Source organism: Diachasma alloeum, unplaced genomic scaffold (assembly GCF_001412515.2).
Source record: "Diachasma alloeum isolate Michigan unplaced genomic scaffold, Dall2.0 Dall_scaffold_00313, whole genome shotgun sequence".
In the NCBI taxonomy this organism is placed as follows: Eukaryota; Metazoa; Arthropoda; class Insecta; order Hymenoptera; family Braconidae; genus Diachasma; species Diachasma alloeum.
In genome coordinates, this window is record NW_021680452.1 from 65740 (window position 1) to 86740 (window position 21001).

The 21001-nt window shown below is 35.5% G+C and overlaps 1 protein-coding gene across 1 annotated transcript in view; it reads right to left on the reverse strand.

Moving 5' to 3' along the window:
• The window catches only part of LOC107039966 (protein kibra), a 119953-nt gene that overhangs the window by 50086 nt on the left and 48866 nt on the right, over positions 1 to 21001 (reverse strand). Inside the window, exon 4 of the mRNA XM_015259846.1 lies at positions 18784 to 18878. Within this exon, the coding sequence (XP_015115332.1) occupies positions 18784 to 18878 (95 nt within the window). The remainder of the gene's footprint in view (positions 1 to 18783; positions 18879 to 21001) is intronic.

Genomic DNA, 21001 nt, shown 5'->3' on the forward strand with positions numbered 1-21001 from the left:
ATGTTTTTTTGGTTCGAATGTCTTCAACAATGTATTACAAGTGGGAAATTGCTCTTGTATTGTATATGAGGTATTCCACGTCAAATGAATCAATCGCTGACCCTCACCCTCTTGAAAATTAATGGCGATTTTTTCTACGATCGGGGAGGTTGAAAAACTATCTCTCAAATTTTTTCACATTTTTTCGGCAGCCCAGTTCGGAGATGTGATTTTTTTTCCATTTTTCCATTTTTTCCAATAACTCGAGTTCTATTTGTTCGATTTTGATTTATTAAGCGTCAAAATTTTCCATTTTTTACCGCCTATACGACTATTTTTATTAATTTTTTTTTTCGATTCCTAGATGCTCATAATAGCGAATTTTCTAAAAAAAAATTGAAAACTTTAATTTTACAAATTACGTCATGGTTGATATTCAAAATTTTTTTTTCAGTAATTCTCATAATCAAAACAAGTATTTTCAGTTGTCATTCAAGTTGGGCATCCTCCTGGATCTCTGTTATTTTTAATTTTTTCTTTTGGAAATTTCGCAAATTTGATCGAAACACCACAAAACGACTTCGACTATGTATCGAAAAAATATGTAATATATATGTATACAATCAAATTCACTTCATACTGTTTATAATCAAAGTCAATCAATGCCATTTTGAGGTGTTGCGACCAAATTTATACGGAATTTCGAAACGAAAAAATTGAAAATAAAATAGATCCAGGACGATACCCAACATGTATGATGGCTCAAAATACTTGTTTTGATTATAAGAATTACTGAAAAAAATGAAACTAATTATCCGTGACGTAATTTGCAAAATTCAAGTTTTTCAACTTTTTTATTCGAAAAGTCGTTATTATGGGCATCTAGAGATCGAAAAAAAAATTTCACTAAAAATATTCTTATAGGCAGTAAAAAATGAAAAATTTTGACGCTTAATAAATCAAAATCGGATGAATTGGATGGATGGAGAACTCAAGTTATTGAAAAAAACCGAAAGAACGAAAGAAAAATCATATCTCCGAATTGGGCTGCCCAAAAGATATTGTTTTTCAACCCCCCCAATCGTAGAAAAAATCGCCATCAATTTCCAAGAGGGTGAGGGTCAGCGATAGACTCATTTGACGTGGAATACCTCATATAGTATAGGTATTTTTGCTAATAAATTAGCAATATACCTCTTAATGGTCTTTCATTATTAATTTCATTTTATTAAATTGGATAAAACTTCCGTTTATCTAATTTTGTCAGATTTTCAACTTGGTTGAATGTTATCAGCATCATTATTCTTATTATTCCTTTTCTTCTATACAACTGATTGTAATTTTGACAGCTCTATCTCTCCTCTCAGCCCTTCGATAAAATGTTAATGGCAAAATTTTATTTACACATACTTGAATGAATTTGAAACATCACATTTGAAGAAACCATTAGAAAGCTCACTCTCACGGAAATCATGAAAAATTCCAAATTTTCAACAATCATCATAAAAATCAAATCAACCAATATAGCTATCGTAATCATCCGTTAACTTCGACTTAATGGCATTAAAACAAACAGTATAAGCTATGATTGAATTCATTTGAAGCATGATATTCAAAGACATCCCTGAAATTCTGATTTTCAAAAAATACAAAATTTTTGAAAATTTTCGAATAAATAAAAATAACGATTATTCCTATCGCCAATTCAGAAATTTTTTTTCAGTTATCGTGGACCAAGCGATTTTTGAAAAAATTCCAAAATTAGAAAAACTAATCGATGAATTAAATTTTAATTAATGGGATCGTTAGAGCTCAACAATACCTACATTTGAAAAAAAAATATTCAATTTTATCCATTCGTCTCGTTGAATTAATGGATTTGACATTTGTAGATAAAAATAATGAGAATTCCCCGGACATCGAACCCTCATGCATCTGCTTACCCTGATCACTCTGGCATTCTCAAACGACTCGTATATACAGCGGTAAAGCCTACGTCAGTTTCCCCCCGAGTTTGCAATTTCCCAGAATCACCAGAGTCTTGCCAAACGAATTTTCGCGTTCCACAGCTGTTTCAACTTCATCTGTATTCACGTAATCCCGAGAGTCTATTAATTTTCAGCATTTCAGGGAGTAAAAATAAAATTGATAAAATATTCTTAAAACTAATTGAAGGAGATTGATACGATCTTGGGGAGACCGTTGATCTCGAATATATTGAAATAATCATAAAATTTGATCCAAATACTTGAGTAGAACGCAGCAATCCAATTATCAATCATGCCCAACAGAATAATGGGACAAGATTGTCCATTGTAATCGAGCGTGATATTGATCCAATTCCTCGGCATCAATTTGACCAAGAAAAGAGGGCATGCTCAAGGAATCAAAATAAATAGCCATTAATTTTGATTAAAATGACTTCTTTCATTTAATTGTATGAAGAAAACAATTTTGTTGTACAACTGTACAAGAGCACCTTTCTATATCATAAAAATCCAAATCGACTTTTGATGATGATAATTCACTACTTGAAATTAAGACTCCAATATTAAGGGTCAAAAGGGTCAATATAAGGGTCATGAGGGTTAGAATAAGGTTCACAAGGGTCAGATTAAGGGTCACGTGAGTCGGATTAAGGGTCATGAGGGTCACGAGGGTCAGTTTAAGGGTCACAAGAGTCAAATTAAGGGTCATGAGGATCAGAATAAGGGTCATGAGGGTAAGAATAAGGGTCACGAGGGTCACATTTAGGGTTACAAGGGTCAGAATAAAGGTTGAAATGAGGGTCGCAAGGGTCAGATTAAGGGTCCAAATAAGGGTCGCCAGGATCAGGTTCAAGGTGACAAGGGTCAGAATAAGTATCATGGGGGTCATATGTGGATCATATGATGATAATTCAGTACTTGAAATTAAGACTCCAATATTAAGGGTCAAAAGGATCAAAATAAAGGTCATGAGAAATATAATAGTAGAAATATAAAATTCTACGAACGCAAAGTATAGAATCCGAAAAGCTTCGTTGAATGAAGAAATGATCTCAAAGGGAATTTTCTATCCACAAACAATGGTAACTACAACGTATGAAATAAATCTTGTTTTCAGTTTTAAGTAAATTACGAATTTAACTCAATTTCAGTTGTACATTCCCTATCAGATTCAAAAGTCGAAGTCCTCATTGAAAGCTGCATGTTAAGTATATTTTGGGAAAATCAATTATTCTCAATATCGAATCTCAAGTCAATTGTAATATGATTATGAGAGATGTGAGTGACTAAATGACCGGTCAAATGATCGTCAATAACCATCATCATGACCGGTAATTACCGCGCTGATAATCTAACCCTGTGGTCAGAAAAAAAATGACCACTGGAATAAGTTTTGACCGTCAATTTCCATCTATACAGATGACCCTCAATTTTCGAGTACCACTCCAGCGATTTCTGCATTGTTACGAATTTTTAGCTGAAATTTCCAGTACACTTTTCGGAATTTTTTATGACATTGAAGTTCCACTGAAATTTCATAGAATTTCGGCATTGAAGATTCTGAATTTCGGGAAAAAGTCAATGAGAACTGTAAATTTTCGTTCCATTATTTTCGCAAAATTAAGATGACATTTTCGTATAAATTTTCCGTGCCAAATTCCAACATTTTTCTCGTGTTCAACTTTCACTAAAATTTTTAGGTAATATTGTCATTGAAAAATCAAATATTCCATTGATTTTCTGTTCAAATGATGTTGAAATCAATAAAATACTTGATTTTTCAATTCAATTGTTCTGTGAAAATAAAAAAAAAAACAGGATAATACAGGGAAAAATTGAAAATTCATGTCATTTTGTCTCTGAATATTCATATTCCACTGAAAATTCAATCAAGTTGTGAAATTTCCATTTCACTCCCACTGAATTCTACTTAAAATTTGAAATTTCATAACCATTTCTTCCCTAAATCCGATTCAATGTCACTCTCAGGAGATTTACTATAATATCTTCCATGAAATTTCAAAAAAATTCTAACAATGTGTTACGAGTAACAATGCAAATGATACTGAAACTTCAGTGTATTACTACTCTGAAACTTTAGTTTTCCACTTCAATATCAACTTCCACGAAATATCAACCCTGAAATGTCGAAAAATTGAAGTTTCCCATTTGCAAATGAAGAATCCCCCTCCCCCCTCCATAAAAACTAATGTAACCCATCGATAAGAAGTAAAAAAACGCGAGAAACTCGAGAATAGTAGGGCTTCCGAGAACGATGAAAAGTGTCGTACCCATTGAATTCACAGTGTAAATCCCTCCGGAGCACATACAGGCTTCAAAGAAGGTGAATAGCATTGCAGAAGAAAGGTAGTGGGGGAGAAGGTTTCTTTAAAAAAAAGAATAAGAGAGAGAACGAGTAGAACGCAGAATGTAGCAGAAACGTAGGACTGTAGCCGTAGGACCGAGAGTGACTCGGGACGTTTTACACTGAAGCCAGCCAATCCCGTACGTCGACCCTACGGCCGGCAAGGTCACGGTGCCATCGGACGAAAGAGCCCTCCGCGTTGCATTCTCCATTCCTTCTCCTCCCTTTTGCCCCTCCAGCCACGCCGCCACCTCCTCCCCCTACTCNCCCGCCAATTCTTCTCCTCTCAGCCATCAAAAACGAACACCCAACCGCGTCCTCCCCGTCATTCCTTTAACCACTTCATGTATACATATTTCCATCTTCCTCTACGTCGTCGAAATTCCCATATAAATTTTCATAATACCCTGCCGTGGGGACTACACTCTCGACTGCCAACTTTACGACTCGATAATTATTAGTCATTTATCAACGCTGAGAGGCAGATAAGACTGTGTGTGTATACCTCCGGATGTGAGGTGAAACGGATGCAGATGCACGATGGCTCGTACCCGAACCAGTTTGATAATAATTTCAGGGGAATAAGAGGGAATTTTTGCACATTAGATACCTCGGAGTATAGCTATTGGGGTATTTTGATGGAAGAGGAAGATTGTAATGTATTTTGAATGGTTATAATGTGAGTAGTTTTCAAGTGACTCCTCTGCGGTCGCTCGTGCTCACTTCGACCTTTAAGGTCAAAGTCATTACGAGGATGAGTGCATATACTCGTCATCGAGGTAACTTGGCAGTATTGATGGGGTAAAGTGTGTTGAAGTTTCAAGTTTGGAGTTTGCTTCATGACGGGGATGAATAATGGTTCGTGGAATAGGTTGCAATACCATGGTCAATGGTCGTTGATTAACGCTGTATTTTATCGAATGTTCAGCAACATTCTTCCATTTATTTCTGGAAAATGTTTGCGCTGTATTATTATTCGTAGTCATTTTCAGGAGAACTCGATTTTGGGGAAAATTCATGACATTTTAAATTTTTGAGCGACAAGAAGTCTAGAATTTCAAAATAAACTTAAGGTGTTTCGTGCGAAAAGGATAAATAATGACATTCATCTGGAATTTATACAGAATGTTTATAATCACAGTTGAATTATTTATGAATTTTTCCAGAATTTTCTCAGATTTCCTTTTCAAGTTACAAGAAATGGAATTCATTGAATTTCATTTTCTCATGAATACCTTATAAATATTGATAATGAATCAAAGAGAATTCGACTAATGATTGAAGTGAATAGTGAAGTAGAGTAAAAGAATCTATAAAGAATTTTTCATGTTCAATTAATTATCTTCAATTTTTTAAAACATTCGGTCTCCATAAGAGGACAGAATTCATTAATTTCACCGATGATATATATGCATGTGAAATATATATATATATATATATATATATATATATATATATATGACGTGAAAAAAAATTTACCACTGAAGAATTTGAAATTATGTCACTGAAGAATTTGAAAATGCCGCGTATTTTTTTTGTGAATAACTTCGTGTCACATATTGACCAATCAGAATTGAGGATTAGTGGTCAGGCAGTTTCGAGATATTTCGATATAAAACAATTTCACGTTTCTTTCATCTTTAGTAAATAGGTTGGAGATTTTTCTGTTTAGCACGAAACTGCGTTACAATCCGAGCTGATAATATTGTTTCATGCTAAACAGAACAATCTCCATAAGAGCCATGTATAAACAGCGACTCTAATCGTTAAGAACTTGAAAAGGAAATGTGAAAAAACTCTATGAAAATTCATAGACAATTCAATTGTGATTATAAACATTCTATTTGAATTCCAGATGAATGTCATTATTTACCTTTTTCGCACGAAATACCTCAATGTATCGATTACTTGAAAATTCAAGAATTTATTTACCTGAATTTTTCTTATTTCTATCAATTTCTATGGAATAATTGCACTGAAATATTGTTTGCATTGATCTTTTCATCAAATTGCGTATTTGCAACAACGAAACTCGTCACAATTTCAGTGGAACTGACATTGATAAATATTTCCACGAAGTGTACCGTAAAATTTCAGTTAAAAATTTTCAACAAAGAGATTGTTCATCTCGACTCCACGGTTACAAATTTTTGGCTGAATATTCCGTCTTGAATTCTGAAAAGTTACGAAAAGGAGCTCTTCCCTGAAATTTCAGGAACTCTCGTTATTGGAAAATCCAAACTCCACTGGTGTCCTCATAATTTGAATTAACAATAAATGGAAGTTGACAATTTTAGCTCAATTCTTCCGGCGTTGAGGTGAATACATACTTAAATTTCAAATTGACTGGAAATTCACTAATTATTCATTCCGCTCACGTTTACCTGTCAATTGCATCATTTGTTGATTATTGGCAAATATTTAGTAGTTTACATTCGACTATGCCATTCATTGACAGTAACCAAGCATGGTTAATAATAAATAAATGTTTCTATCAGTACTATACGTTCCACGAAATAGCAATCTGTTCTGCACTGTTAGAAATTTTATGAAATTTCATGGAAAATATGGTCGTAATTCTGATGAGAGTGACATTGAATCGAATTTAGGGGAAAAATGATTGTGAAATTTCCAGCTTTAGGTCAAATTCAAAGAAATTCATGAGTTTTCAGTGGGAGTGAGATGGACATTTGACAACTCCATTGAATTTTCAATGGAACATGAATATTCAAATACAAAATGACACGAATTTTCAATTTTTCCCTGAATTTTCACGGGATAATTGAACTGAAAGTTCAACTATTTTATTGATTTTCCGATCATTCGACCAGAAAATCAATTTCCTGAAATTTCAGTGGAAACTGAACACGATAACAATTTCCAGGATTTGGCACGTTAAATTCAGACGAAAATTTTCAACAATGTGTTGAATTATAATTTTTAAAGCTGGTTCAATCCATTTTCTTCTCGCTGCTAAACATTCTCAAAAATTAAACACAAAAATATCTGAAACAGTCTCACCCTCTCCTCTGACAAACATCTTGTTCCCAAATGATCAATGACAAATATTAAATCCCACATATATGACGCCCGGTTTTAAGTACCACTGGCCCACCCGAGGGCAAAGTTATTTTCGTACCGAAAACCGATTTACGGTATATCCTTATCTCATTGGTTAGGTGGAGTACCAGTCGAAAAAACGACTGGTGCTGAGAGAAATTGGGTGTCCTCGTCGAGTCGGCTTTAGCATTTTCAAGTACAACGGAGAGCGCGCGAGAGAGAGAGAGTTGAGCTCAAAGTGGAAGAGGAGTTGGTGATGGTCGACGCGGCGTCGCCCAGTCGGGCCCCTCGGGCAATCTCGGACGTCGTCGGCTCAACGCCCGAGGGGCCCTACGAGCGTAACACCGGGAGCCACTACGCCAAAAGTCTCAAGTGGGGGACAAGGGGGATTGGAGTGGAGCCCGCATCTTTGTGATGCATTTACGTTCAGAAAGACGACGGGAGAGAGGAAGGAGTACGACCGGTGCGAGAATAGACAAAGAGGCCAGTGGTAGATGCTGGAGAGAGTGAGAAGGAGCGAAGTGAGGCACGAAGGGAATGAAAGGAAAGAGGTGGACGGGAGACATTCCAATCTCTCGTGGCAGGCCTTCGCTCCGCCATGCCGAGTCACCGTGCCTATCCACTCGCTGAAACGGCCCACACTCAACTCTATACATGAAAAATCCCGACGAAACGGGCTAACACTAATACGGGAATATTTCTCCAGACTTAAATGTAGATCCGTAACTGCCCCCGGGGTACGCCATCACTATCAAATCGGGTTTTTTTTTTGGCACAAAAAAATGAATCGGGACTTTTGTAATTATCTCACTTGGCACCAGAGGCTAAACGGAGGCTAGCGGAGTCGATTCAATTTTTGTGGGATTTTTTTCATTGTTTTTGGGACTTGGGATCGCTCCAGGTGGTGGTGAACATGTTTTTGACATTCTCGGGAGACAATTGGCGGGTTTTATGGGGACATAATGATGCTGTGATGAGATTTTATTTTTCAATGGTTGAGTGGATGGTTTTCTAGAGAAGAATTTGGGGCAGAGTAAGGGGGGATGGCGATCCTGATTCTTCGGGGATCGCTCATCAGTAAATTTGATTAGAATGTGACTGAGGCCTCGAGCCAGGAAAATTCAGCTGACAAACTCTCAAATAGAATCAAGAAATCCTTTCAATCACCTCTCACCTTCCTAAAATCTCCACAGAGGCTCGTTGATCTGCACGTTCCACTCGTGCAGCCAAGATTACTCGAATCTTTGGCCACAGTTTGACATTTTTGGGACAAACCAAGGTGGCTATTCAAACGATGAGAGTGAGGGAGAGGGACTTTGAAAAAAAGTTATATGCAGACAGTGAGATATGACGCTGAGTATAGTACGCATTCACGGGAGAGATATGGTAGGAATGTTGATTGCCAATTTATTTTTACCCTTGAGAGTGAATCCAAAGTGGCGGAGGATGTATTGAACGATTGGCTGAATTTAACGATAATGTCCAATTAAAGTGATCTGGCTTGGGATTTTCGGAGGTTTTTGATTTTAAAAAATGATGATCATAGAGAAAATTACGGGAAAAGTTTTCTAAGAATGTCTTGAGATAGAGGGGAAGTAGACAAATTTTCATAAATGCCTTTTTGCTTCCGAATGGAAGCCGTATTTTTGATGGATTTTTCGATTTTATAATTTTGATTGCAAAAGGTCTAGAATGTTATGAAACGTGAAGAAATTATGTGCTTAGGGTGATGTCTGTATATATGTATCCGACAACGTGGGTTTTTGGTGATTAATTTTTAGAAAATTCAACATAAATCCGGTGAAATTTGTAGATAAAAATCTGAAATTTTGGCTCATTGTAGCTATTATTGAGCTTAATTTTGGCGTGCTATTTCCTGAGATATAACAACTTGTTTAACCCCTAAGTGGTCACAGCTCTCCACCGAACGTAGTCGGTCGCACGGTAAGAGAGTCTCCGCCCCGTGTATTTTACGATTTCGTTAAAAAAAAGTTGAACTAAAAAAATTTATTCCACGCTCACAGGTAATTTTGAACTTTCAATTAATAGGACATGGGGGTATGGAAACGAAATAGTTGTCAAATAATCCAAGAACTCGATTTGAAAAAGTGCAAAATTATGAAATTTTGAGGTTAAACATGGGGATTTTCAGCGACTCGAATTTTCAGAAGATTTGAATAATTTATTGGTGTAAGTCTGGACCGAAAAGAAGATGTTGATGTGCTCTATATATCTGAAAGTAGGAATACACATTTTTATGGATTTTTCATTCACTAAAGTTTTCGTGTGAAAAGAAAAACTCAAAAAACGGCGGGAATCCCCTCATTATGCGATCACTTAAGGGTTAAATTTCGTTTTTCCTCACTATCTCAGAAACTACGGCACCGATTTCAACTTTTTGTTTCAAAATACTCGTCTCGATGGCCTTTATGCAGGTCAATCAGAATATATAGACTATTCAATACACAGTTTAGAGATATTGCCATTTTTCTGTTTTTCATGAAAAATCTTGTACGCACGATAACTTGCGACAAAAAAGAGATAGCAAATTGAAATTTGATATGGGTCTACCTCTTATAATACTAAAGGTTTGTATTTTGAATGGGCGCAATCGCCCGAGCGGTTCCTAAGATATGGAACCTTTTGTATAAATATATTTCTTCAAATATCTCATAAACTACTTGACGGATTTCAAATTTTTTTTTCATAAAATACCCGTCTTGGCAGCCACTATGTGGATCAATTGAAATATATATATCCGTTCATACAAAATTTACAAGAATCCCCGTTTTTTTGTTTTTTATGATTCCAGAGGACATTATACTGAGAATAAGAAACTGATTGGTGAATTTTAGAAGGAAAAATCCTAAAGTTCCCTACCAAAAACCGACTTATTTCGGGTGGGAAGAGTTCTTGAATCAAAAAACATTAGGTTTTTTAGTTGGGAAGCCTCGCGTTATTGAATTAAGAACATTAAGAGGGGATAAAATTATCGAATAATTGAACATTAATTCAACAGCAATTGAACCAAGGGGTGAGGTGACATACTTTAAATACCAAAAGATTAATAAACACGAGTCGATTGATTTTAAAAGATAAAAAGTCATCAATTCAATGATGAGAATGTTTTCAATTTAAAAATCTCGATATTCTTGATTGAAGAATCTCAACATTTTCATTTTGAAAACTCTAAGAAAATTTAATTTTTCATTTTGAACCTGAGAAAAAGGAAAAAAATATTAATTAAATCAAGTACTATTATGCAAGGCTTAAGTGGAAATAGCTGGGAATTATAATTTTTTCTCAGATTTTTAATTAAAAATTTCTTCAAATGAGTGAAAATCTCACTCATTTACAGGATTGTCTGTTCACTACAATTCATAAGTGACAGAGTTCTGCGTTTAATCGATTTTTATTGGAAACTAGAAACCCCATGACAATTTTTTCATTTCCCTCAGATCCCTAGATAATCATCAAAAGCTAGAATTAGAATTTTTTCTCTGATTTTTATGTAAAAACTGCTTTAAATAAACTTTCTACTGCTGAAAATTTCACTAATTTCCAGGATTGTCTGCTTACTAAAATTCCTAACGACAGAGTTCTGCAATTGATCGATTTTAATTGGAAACTGGGAACCTTGAATTAGAATTTTTTCTCTGATTTTTATGTAAAATCAGAGAAATTTAATTTCATTAATTTCCAGGATTGACCGCTCACTTAAATTCATAACGACAGAGTTCTGAAATTTATCGATTTTTATTGAAAACTAGAAACCCCATGACAATTTTTTAATTTTCCTCAGATCCCTAGATAGCCATCGAAAGCTTCTGGTTACAATTCGACACGGCTCGCCTCGTAGAATGATAAAAACTCCAGGTTAGTTTTTCACCTCTAATTGATAATTATTGTAGGACAATCCTATGTGAGAATTGAAGTAAGGAGGCAAGACCACCCCGTGATGACTGACCAACCTCAATGAGATCGAGGACAGAGGCTAAACGGGAAACGAGAGACGACACTCTGCAAATAGGAAGAGCGTATACCTGGGCATTCGCTCGTTCACTTCCCACTCTTGCCGGCCTCATGTTGAGCAACAGTTGAACAGATGTAATGTACTGATTGCTTCGTACACTTGTGTACAAACCAATTGGAACTGTTGAACTTGCTCAAATAGAACGCAAAAAAGGAAGAATGAACAAAAATAAGTGACTAAAGGTTGNGGGGGGGGGGGGGGGGGGGACAAATGAATAATCGGGATTTATTTTTTTAGGAGATGTTGACTTCGTCTGGCATAGCTGCACGCAGTATGGGCTGGATTCCCCGCCAGCCATTTTGCGTTTTCCCGGCGTGCAAAACGATCGCGAGACGATCCGCGGAGTCGAGGTATATACGAAGTAGATACCCCTTTTTTCTCACAGCCGGTGCAACTACTCGGGTCAACGATTCCATATTGGAATGAAAACGAGTGCTAGGGATCCCCCCCCCTCTGGCCGGTGTTTTTTTCATGAGGTGAAGTGGTTTTTACGCGTGGAAATGTGTGAAGGGAACATCAAACAAAAGGAACTGGAGGGAAGTCGAATTAAGCTGTGGAAAAGTAGTTGGGAATTTTACGAAATTTTAAAATTCATGAGGATCAAATTGCAGAGATAATTGAAACTTTACATTATTGTACGTCAATGGCGGACAATTATATTTGCTGTTGTGAATCGGTGGGACGAGATGAGTCAAAAGTTGGTTTTAACATCAGGTTTTGATCGATAAGTGCAGTTGCAAGTCATATAGCGACTGTTTTGTTAAAGAATTTTTGTAGAAATAAATTTATCACTCTCATTAACTCTTGAAGATATTCGTAAAAACGAGTGAAATTTTGCAAAATTTTTAAGAAAGAGTTTGCTCAGATTTAAGCTCAAGGGGAGTTGAATTACCTATTCTCACCGGTTAACTATTTTCAATGAGAAAATCTTTTTCGAGATTAAAAACCTGATGTAAAAAATTGAAGAAATAATTACATTGAATTGTTGTCTAGGAAATTTTCCGTATTTTTAATTACCCCCTGCTGTCTCAAAATATTCAATTATGAAAGTCCCACGAAGATTCCATTCATAATGAGGTAATTGGTTAGAAGACAAATGGTTTAAGAAGGAAATGAGAAAGATTTAATATCTACACTGGTAGAAAATTTTTAACAACTACTAATTTATATGAAATTTTCATATTTGTTCTAGTAAAAAATTGTTGATTTCTGCAATATTCAATGAGATTGCATTTTTCAGGTTCATTTGATATTGAAAATTTATGAAAATTCAAGCAACTATTGTTCTGAATTTTTAATCTATCGAAATGTCAATGATCATGGAATTCCCAAGATGAACAAGAAATTCCATGAACAATTTGATCTTAAGGTATTTCGTTCGAGAAAACGAATGATGATATTAATCTGCAATTCACATAGAACGTTTATAACGACAGTTCCATTATGCATGAATTTTTCTAGAATTTATTTAGATTTCGTTGAATGTTATCAGGATTATTATTCTTATTATACCTTTTCTTCTATACAACCAATTGTCTTTTTTACAGTTCTATCTCTCCCCTGAGCCGTTCGATGAAATGTTAGTAGAAAAATTTTATTTACACATACTTGAATGAATTTGAAATATCATATTTTAAGGAACCATCAGAAAGCTCACTTTCAGGGAAATTCATGAAAAATTCAAAATTTTCAACAATAATAATAAAAATTAAATCAACCAATATAGCTATCGTAATCATCCTTTAACTTCGACTCGATAGCATTAAAACAAACATTTTAAGCTATTATTGAATTCATTTGAAGCATGATATTCAAAGATATCCCCGGAATTCTGATTTTCATAAAATACCAAATTTTTGAAACTTTTCGAATAAATCAAAATAACGATTATTGCTATCGCCTTCATCTTCAAACTCGATCAAAAGGATTCCAAACAAATTTTTTTAGCCATCATTTAATCAATTCAGAAAATTTTTTTTAGTTATCATGGGACGATCGATTTTCCAAAAAATTCAAAAATAAAAATAAAATCGATGAATTGCATTTTAATTAATGGCGATCGATAGGGATCTACAATACCTACATTTGAGAAAGAAAAGATTCAATTTCATCCATTCATTAGCGAACAATTGAAGAACAACGTTATCACGCTCTAAAAATTGCATTTTCGGAGTTTTTATATCATAATGGATCGATATAACACAAAAAATCCAAAATTTGAATGTGAACGATTATAATGCTTCCATTCGGCAGCAAAAATTCCTAACAGTGTATGAACCGGTAATAAAATCCAAATATCAAACGCTTTCCAAAAAATTCCGCTCCTTTCTATTTCTCCAATACTCTCAATACCGCTCATAAACCCAAAAAAAAGTCATCATCATGTATAAATCGACTGTACCTCGCACTCGGGCATACCGGATTTCGAGGCCTGCCGAGAACGCTGGCCATCGGCCGTGGCACAAGAGAGAGAGAAAAAAACGAGTGCCGAGCGAGACCGTCCCACCAGCTCCGTCCACCAGAGAAAGAGGGGTTAACCCTCGGATGCTACACGGAGGACGGGGCCAGTGTATATGGATAGTGGGGGGAGGCCATTTGCATCGGAATGCAAGCCCCCGCGCCGTGCCACACGCCTCAGCCCCGCTTCCCCCCACCGTTTTCAACATACACACGTTACTCTCAATATATACCATTGCTCGTATTTTATATGTGTATTGAACCGCGTGAAAAGCACTCGCTGAATTCCCCGTTTTCCATTCGATTAATAATTCTTCTTTCATCGAATTTATGAGAATTTCGTACTTTCTAAAATTATCGTTGGAGTTTTAATCAACTTTTGTGGGATTTTATGTTTATGTGATGAATAATTTGAACCTCGGTTTCATGGGGATTGAGGGAGGCAATTAAAACATTTATAAATTCAGATTCCGAGAATTTTGAGGATATTCAAATATCCCAGACAAATTACATTCGCGGGAATGATTATACTAATGTTTTGAATTTATGAAGTTTATCGGGATGGATATAACAGATGATATTGTTAAACTCCAAATTAACTATTCATAAATTAAAATAGAAACCTGATGAAAGTGTGACTTGAAAATAAAATCGAAACAGAATTCGCCATCTATAACGACACGGAAGTTTTTCTTTCCAAGATCATGTGAAAAGAACGTGAATTTGGTCAATTCATCATGTTTATATAAGATCCCTGGTTGTCAACTCAAACAAAACTTCGACACCGCTTAGTAATATTGATCATTTATATCAATTAATTCCAGTCAAGTAGAATATAACATCTATTGAATGAAAATAGCTCAGAAATTTAATTCTTCACTGACAAATTTCATAATTGAAAAGATTTAAATGTAGAAAAATGATGAGGAAATTGCGTAGGTGAGTTTTGGATTTTGATAAATGGTAGAATGGAGATTGAGTATGCTACCAAGGCGTGTTAATGCTGGCACAATAAAAGAATCATTAGACAAGTCGTTAAACGAATAGACACGAATTATTTATGATCAGGATAAATTATACGGGCTTTATGGTATTTATAATTGAATCGCCTTTTTCAATTTTCAACCATCATTCAGAGGGATGAATAATCTAAAATTTCAAGAGAATGAAGTTTGAGTGAAAAATTGTCTTCGATTTCTTTGAGACTCTAGTCTAAAAATATACAAGACCAGCGGACAGCATTCGCTGGGGCAGTAAATCAACCGGCAGTTTGGTTGTTGGCTGTGTGTGCGTGTAGGAATTTGAAAAATTTCACGATTCGTAAAATGTAAACGTTGTGCTGACGTAGGTACCTCTGTTGGCTTTGGTTTATTCCTTAGGTAGGTAAGACACACGCTGGGGAATGGGTAGGAAATGGAAAGAAAGAAATTATGTGCTGTTGGGTGCCTAATGCCACCGGAAATACAATCATTTCCCACGCCAGGGCCACTTCCTGTTTCTGTATGGTTTAAGGTTTTTAGTGCGGTTTTTTTTTGAGATATGGCATTTAGGGAGGTTAACAAAGGAATTTTCTCGGGGGAATCTTTATGGAATTTTGCAATTATTCTGCGAGGGAAAATATTGCAGATGGGGCAGATGTTCAACATTTTTTCATCAGATTGGGGAATTGGATGATTTGAGGGAAAATTTTCTTAGCTTTCAAAAACGTATTCTGACGTGTTGTCGTAGAGTCAGTTATTGAAGGTAATTAATAATTACCAGGTCGAATCTTTATGTAACGTAAAATGCCCTAGGGGCAGACGTTAAATTTTGAGATGATTGATTCACGTTTTTTGAATTGATCATAAATTTCAGCAAAATTGCACGTAGAGTTGTCGAGAGGCATTTTTTGTTTGCAATTTTGTTGGCTCGAGAGCAATACATTCAACTATTCTCGAACATCAGCGCTACACAATACCTTAAAAATGGAGGTTTTCTCATTTATGAAATAATGTTTTCAATTTTCAAGAGTTCTTGAGGGAATCGGTAGGCATTATTATGTATGACTTTAATAAGTTTATCTATTCCGTTGATTAATTTTAGTTCATGGTCCATGGTTCAATGTTCAAGCTCACATGACTCAGACGGAATGCCTGATCGGTTGACGCCCACAATCCGCGTTCTTCTCTTTTCAGAATGTCTCCAACAGTTTTGATGCTCAGACAGGAAGTCAAAAGTTAAACTCAAATTCGTGAGTGGCCCCGTCTGAGAGGGAAATAACCTGGAGGAAGGCCCCGTTAAACATGACCCGCATCGTCGGGCCCAGTGTGATATTTATGTCGCTGTTCGGAGTATATCTGTTGCCTCAAAATTCACGAGTCTCTCGAACGAATTCGCAGCCTCTTTATTCCCGTGAGATTATCAATTATTCGGCAATAATTTAAAGTACTCAATATCGTTAATGAGCAGTTTTTTTGCGGACACTGTTGGAATTCATGCCTGAATACAAAAATTAATTTCTTAGTTTAGTTAAACATTTTCTCTTTTCCACCCAAACACTCAGGGTGACATTTATGGCTTTTCTTAGAAAATAGAGACGTGAAGAAAAACAGTCCTCATGGTGAGTCACAAAGGAGAGGCTGAAGAAAATTGAAACAAGGGCCTTTTGTCAAATGGGTCCAGAGAGTGAAAACTCTCATGACTTTTAGTTAGTCGTCCTAGAGACTTCGTTGGAGAAAGATATACCTTCTGCGTGCGATCATTAAAGAGTTTTACTTTGAAGAATAAAACTAATGTGTTTTTATTGAGTATTCCTACACATAATCCAATAGACACCTTTTAATTGAATGGAAATTGTGAAATTTTCATAGGAACTTTCCTTGTACACAAAAATGAACGATTGAAAAACGAATTCAATTTGTCGTTGAAATTTGTTACGGAAAGACTACTATGAGTTTTAAAAGTCACGGGAAATTGGAATGAGATTTCTTTGATTGAAGATTGATTATATCGACTAAAAATGAATAATTAGCGCAAAAAAATTGTTTATTGTTCGTTTGCCCCGCAGATGCTTAAATGGTTAAAAATAGTCCAGCGCCTCCAATTTTTTAGCTACAGAGGTTTTTTGTCCAAATTTACAAAAAATGTGTACAATAGCAATTACGAATTATTTTTCTGAAATTCGAATCCTACATCGCCAATTTCGTTTTTTTTTTAATACGAAATTGCACCATTCATGTAAAATAGCCCAAAAAATGTTTCTGAAAGAAATCCGGTTGTGTGGCACACTTGGTAGCAGCATGAGATTCACAACCTCAAGCTCCCAGGTTCGAGCCCCGACCGGGCTAAAAATTCCACAGCAATTTTTCATCACAAATTTCCACATAATATTCATCTGAAAATTTAACACAGTTTTCAAACCGAATATTCCACAGATTTTCCAAGTGAAAAAACCCACTCCACATTCAACATTTCCTGGCTGAAGGCCTTCGGGCGATGGCCGCGTTGGCAAGTTAACCCTTGCAACAAAAAATCGGTGAAATTTTTGTTTCTGAAAGAATCGAAAATATGTTTTAAACATTATAAGGATATTTTTTGTCTACTTACATGAATGGCGCAAATTTTTATATTAAACACAACAAAATTAGTTGTGTTTGAATCGAATTTCAAAATACTAATTCGTCATTGTTATCGTACACATTTTTTCAAAAATTTTGAAAAAAAACCTCTATAGCTGAAAATTGGAGGCCCGGGACTATTTTTAACATTTTAAGCCTGTGCGGGGCAGACAATCAATAAATTTTTCTTCCACTAATTATTCATTTTTGGATATATATTACGGGTCTGCTCGCTCCGCTCTCCAACCCCCATATGACCCACATATGACCCCCACAATCCTTATTCTGACCCTTGAAACTCTTAGTCTCACCCTCGCTCATTCTGACCCTCATAATACTCTTCGTGACTCTTATTTCGACCCTTAATGTTGGAGTTTTAATTTCCTGTATTAAATTTTCATCACCAGAAGTCGACTTGGATATTTATAATGGAGAAAAGATATATAGAGACCCTTATTTGGATCCTTAATCTGACCCTGATTATAACCCTCGTGACCCTTATTTCGACCCTGGTGACCTTTACTTTCTTTCCCTTGGTTTTTGATGCCCATGACCCTTATTTAGACCCTTACTATGATCCTTGTAATCCCGAATCTGAATTTTGTGACCCTTATTTAGACCTTTAATCTGATCCTTGATGTCCTCATTAAGATCCTTAATCTGACCCATGAGACCCTTATTCTGCCCTTAATCCGATTCTCGTAATCCTTACTCTATCCTCATGATCCTTATTTTGACTCTTATGACCTTGATTTTTGAGGTCTTAATTTCGAGTACCAAATTTTCTTCACCAGAAGTCGATTTAGATTTGTATAATATAGAGAGACAATCGATCTTCTATGCATGAGAAATCTCACTCCAATTTCCCGCGACTTTTAAAACTCATAGTAATCCCCCTTAAACAAATAGATCGGAATAAGAGGAAAATGCCGACATGTTTACAAGGACTTGTTGTAACTCTCACTTCATTCTACAAAATAAATTGTCATGAGAGTTTATCTTTTTCTCCACCAGGTCCAAAGATATTAATTAAAAACTGACAGATGAGCCCAATTTTCCGCCATCCTCAGTTTTTGAAAAATACCTTGGAAAAAATTCCTCAACGTTTTCTGAAACTTCCTCCCATTCGCATTATCATTCAAATTATTAAATTTCACAAACCGATGATTTCGAAGGCGAGCAACCACTCGTTCCAGTATAATTACATTTACGTTGTGGCGTGAGAATCAAATCCACCGTCAATGAAATTAAAAGGTCAAATTTGGACGAAAAACGTCAAAAAGATTTTTTCAATTTCTTACTCACCTCGAGTACGTCCTGTGCGGTTTGCAGGTACTCTCTGAGCATGGCCTCTTGTATGGCCCTCCATTCTTGCCTCGGGTCCTCAAGCTGGGTCGTCTCTGTATCACGAAATTAATAAAGCCTAAATTAATATACTGAAAGTAAAAAACAAATCATTTTTTAATGAAATTCAACAGCCGTTTACAGTAAGAATCACATCAATAGGAGTCGAAATTCACAATCATCAATTTTCTCAGTAAAAACGCATGAGAGAAATTTGAAAAATTTCACCAACGAATAAAAATAATTATTTTCTTCAACGTCTCCTTCTTGTGAATGACTAAGGAAATCCCTGATCTTGTTCGTGTATGAACAGTTTACTTTTTGCCATTCAAATCGTGAAAAAATTTTCATTTTTTTCTCGAATGTCCTAAAAAAGTGGATAATTTCTTGAAATAGAAAAAAAAATCTGGAGATGTTCTCGATTTTTCTGAATATAAAATGACATGTCCACGACAAAAAATAAAAGGATGAATTATTACAAATGATAAGTAAATGGAGAATAAAATTTAATTGAAAAATCGAGTCATAAAATCAGTTATAAAATCTTTATAAACTAGACTTAAGTGGGGCTTAAATGGGAATTCTAATGTTCAACTACGGATGTGGAGAAGCATTTCAAAGAAAAAAAGGCCGCAGTATTTGGATATCCTAAAGGGGTAACAGAATGCCGCTAAGTTCCCAAATTTTCTAACAAATTTCCTGCCGAAAGTTATCGATCTTTCGACAAATCAAAGCACATTAATCTCCAGGAGGTGAAGATGAAGATCAATGTGCTTTGGCTTGGAAAAATATTAATAATTTTGAGCAGGAAATTCGTTTTCCTGCTCAAAGGAATACGATCTTCCTCCTCTAGTGGAGAGGGAGAGAGCGGAATTTCCAAACACGCGTCAAACGGAGTGGGACAAACAAAAAATTGCTCGTGAATTTATCCCCGAGGTGATCGGTCATTCGGGTTCCAAAATACTGACACGAAATTACCAGAAACACGAGGAATTTCTCGTCAGTTATTTCGAGTAAAAGTTACGAAATAGTGATGCCGCAAGACAAGACGAGACGAGAATCGGCTACTCTCGTGTCTTGTCTCGCCGTGTGGTGGAAACTCTCTCGTTTTGTCTTGTATCGCCGGGCGAGACAAAACCCTTCTCTCGTCTTGCCAAGAGAGCAAGATTTTTGTCGTCTTGTCTTGTCTTGCGTTCTCTCGAATCATTTGAAATTTCTGCCGGCTGATAAAAATATATATGAACTGTTCCACCGAATATCGAAGGAAAATCCAGCCTCAAAATTTGGGATGATTTAGTTTTTGTTTCTTTCGAATACTTATAAAAAAGAGAATATGTGACTAGCCAAAATCCCGCGGGTTAATCAGTTACGCTCTGCGAGATTGTAAGATTTCGTCTCGTTATTCTTCGATCTAATTTAATGATTTTGAAAATTTAAAAAACGAACTCGAAGCATGGATTTTGCTCTTAAATTTTCTGAACTTTCAAAAAATGATGATCATTTTTCTCCCGACTTCAATTTCATTATGCAAATGGAAAAATAAAACTGCAAACGTTGATTTCCGTCTGTTTTCCATTTTTTCCTCTAATCTGATAATTTTTAGAAAAAATCCATATTTTTGATTGGAATAATGTTTCAAAATTGTTCGCCTGTACGCTGCAGAGTCAAACCGAAAATTGGGAACAAAAAATGACCATCCCAAAAATAGATTCTCCCTCGTTTCATAATTTATTCATAATTTTCATTCATAAGATAATCATTTTTATTGGTACATCTTGCTTTCTCATTTATTAGTAACGTTATAATATGCAGAGACCATAAGAAATCGATTTTTGGAATATTCATTTTTTATTCTTCATTCTCATTCTGACTCTGCAGCATACTAGCATACAAGCAAAAAGTTGTGAAATATGATCTCGATCGGAATTGGTTTGATTTATTAATCTTTTCTGACATTTGGAATTTTCGTGTCGAATGAAAATTTTGAACATTCGCATTTATTATAAATTTCAAAATATTGCTGATAAACCATAGCAATAAATCTTCTCACCACGACAGCAGCTGAAGACTCTAGACTTTTCTCCACATGTGGACTTATAAATCAAGGGTTTAATCTTTGTGTGTTTACTGACAAATTTTTTCTATCGGCCTTCTACCCTTCTTTATGGCACCTTTCCTA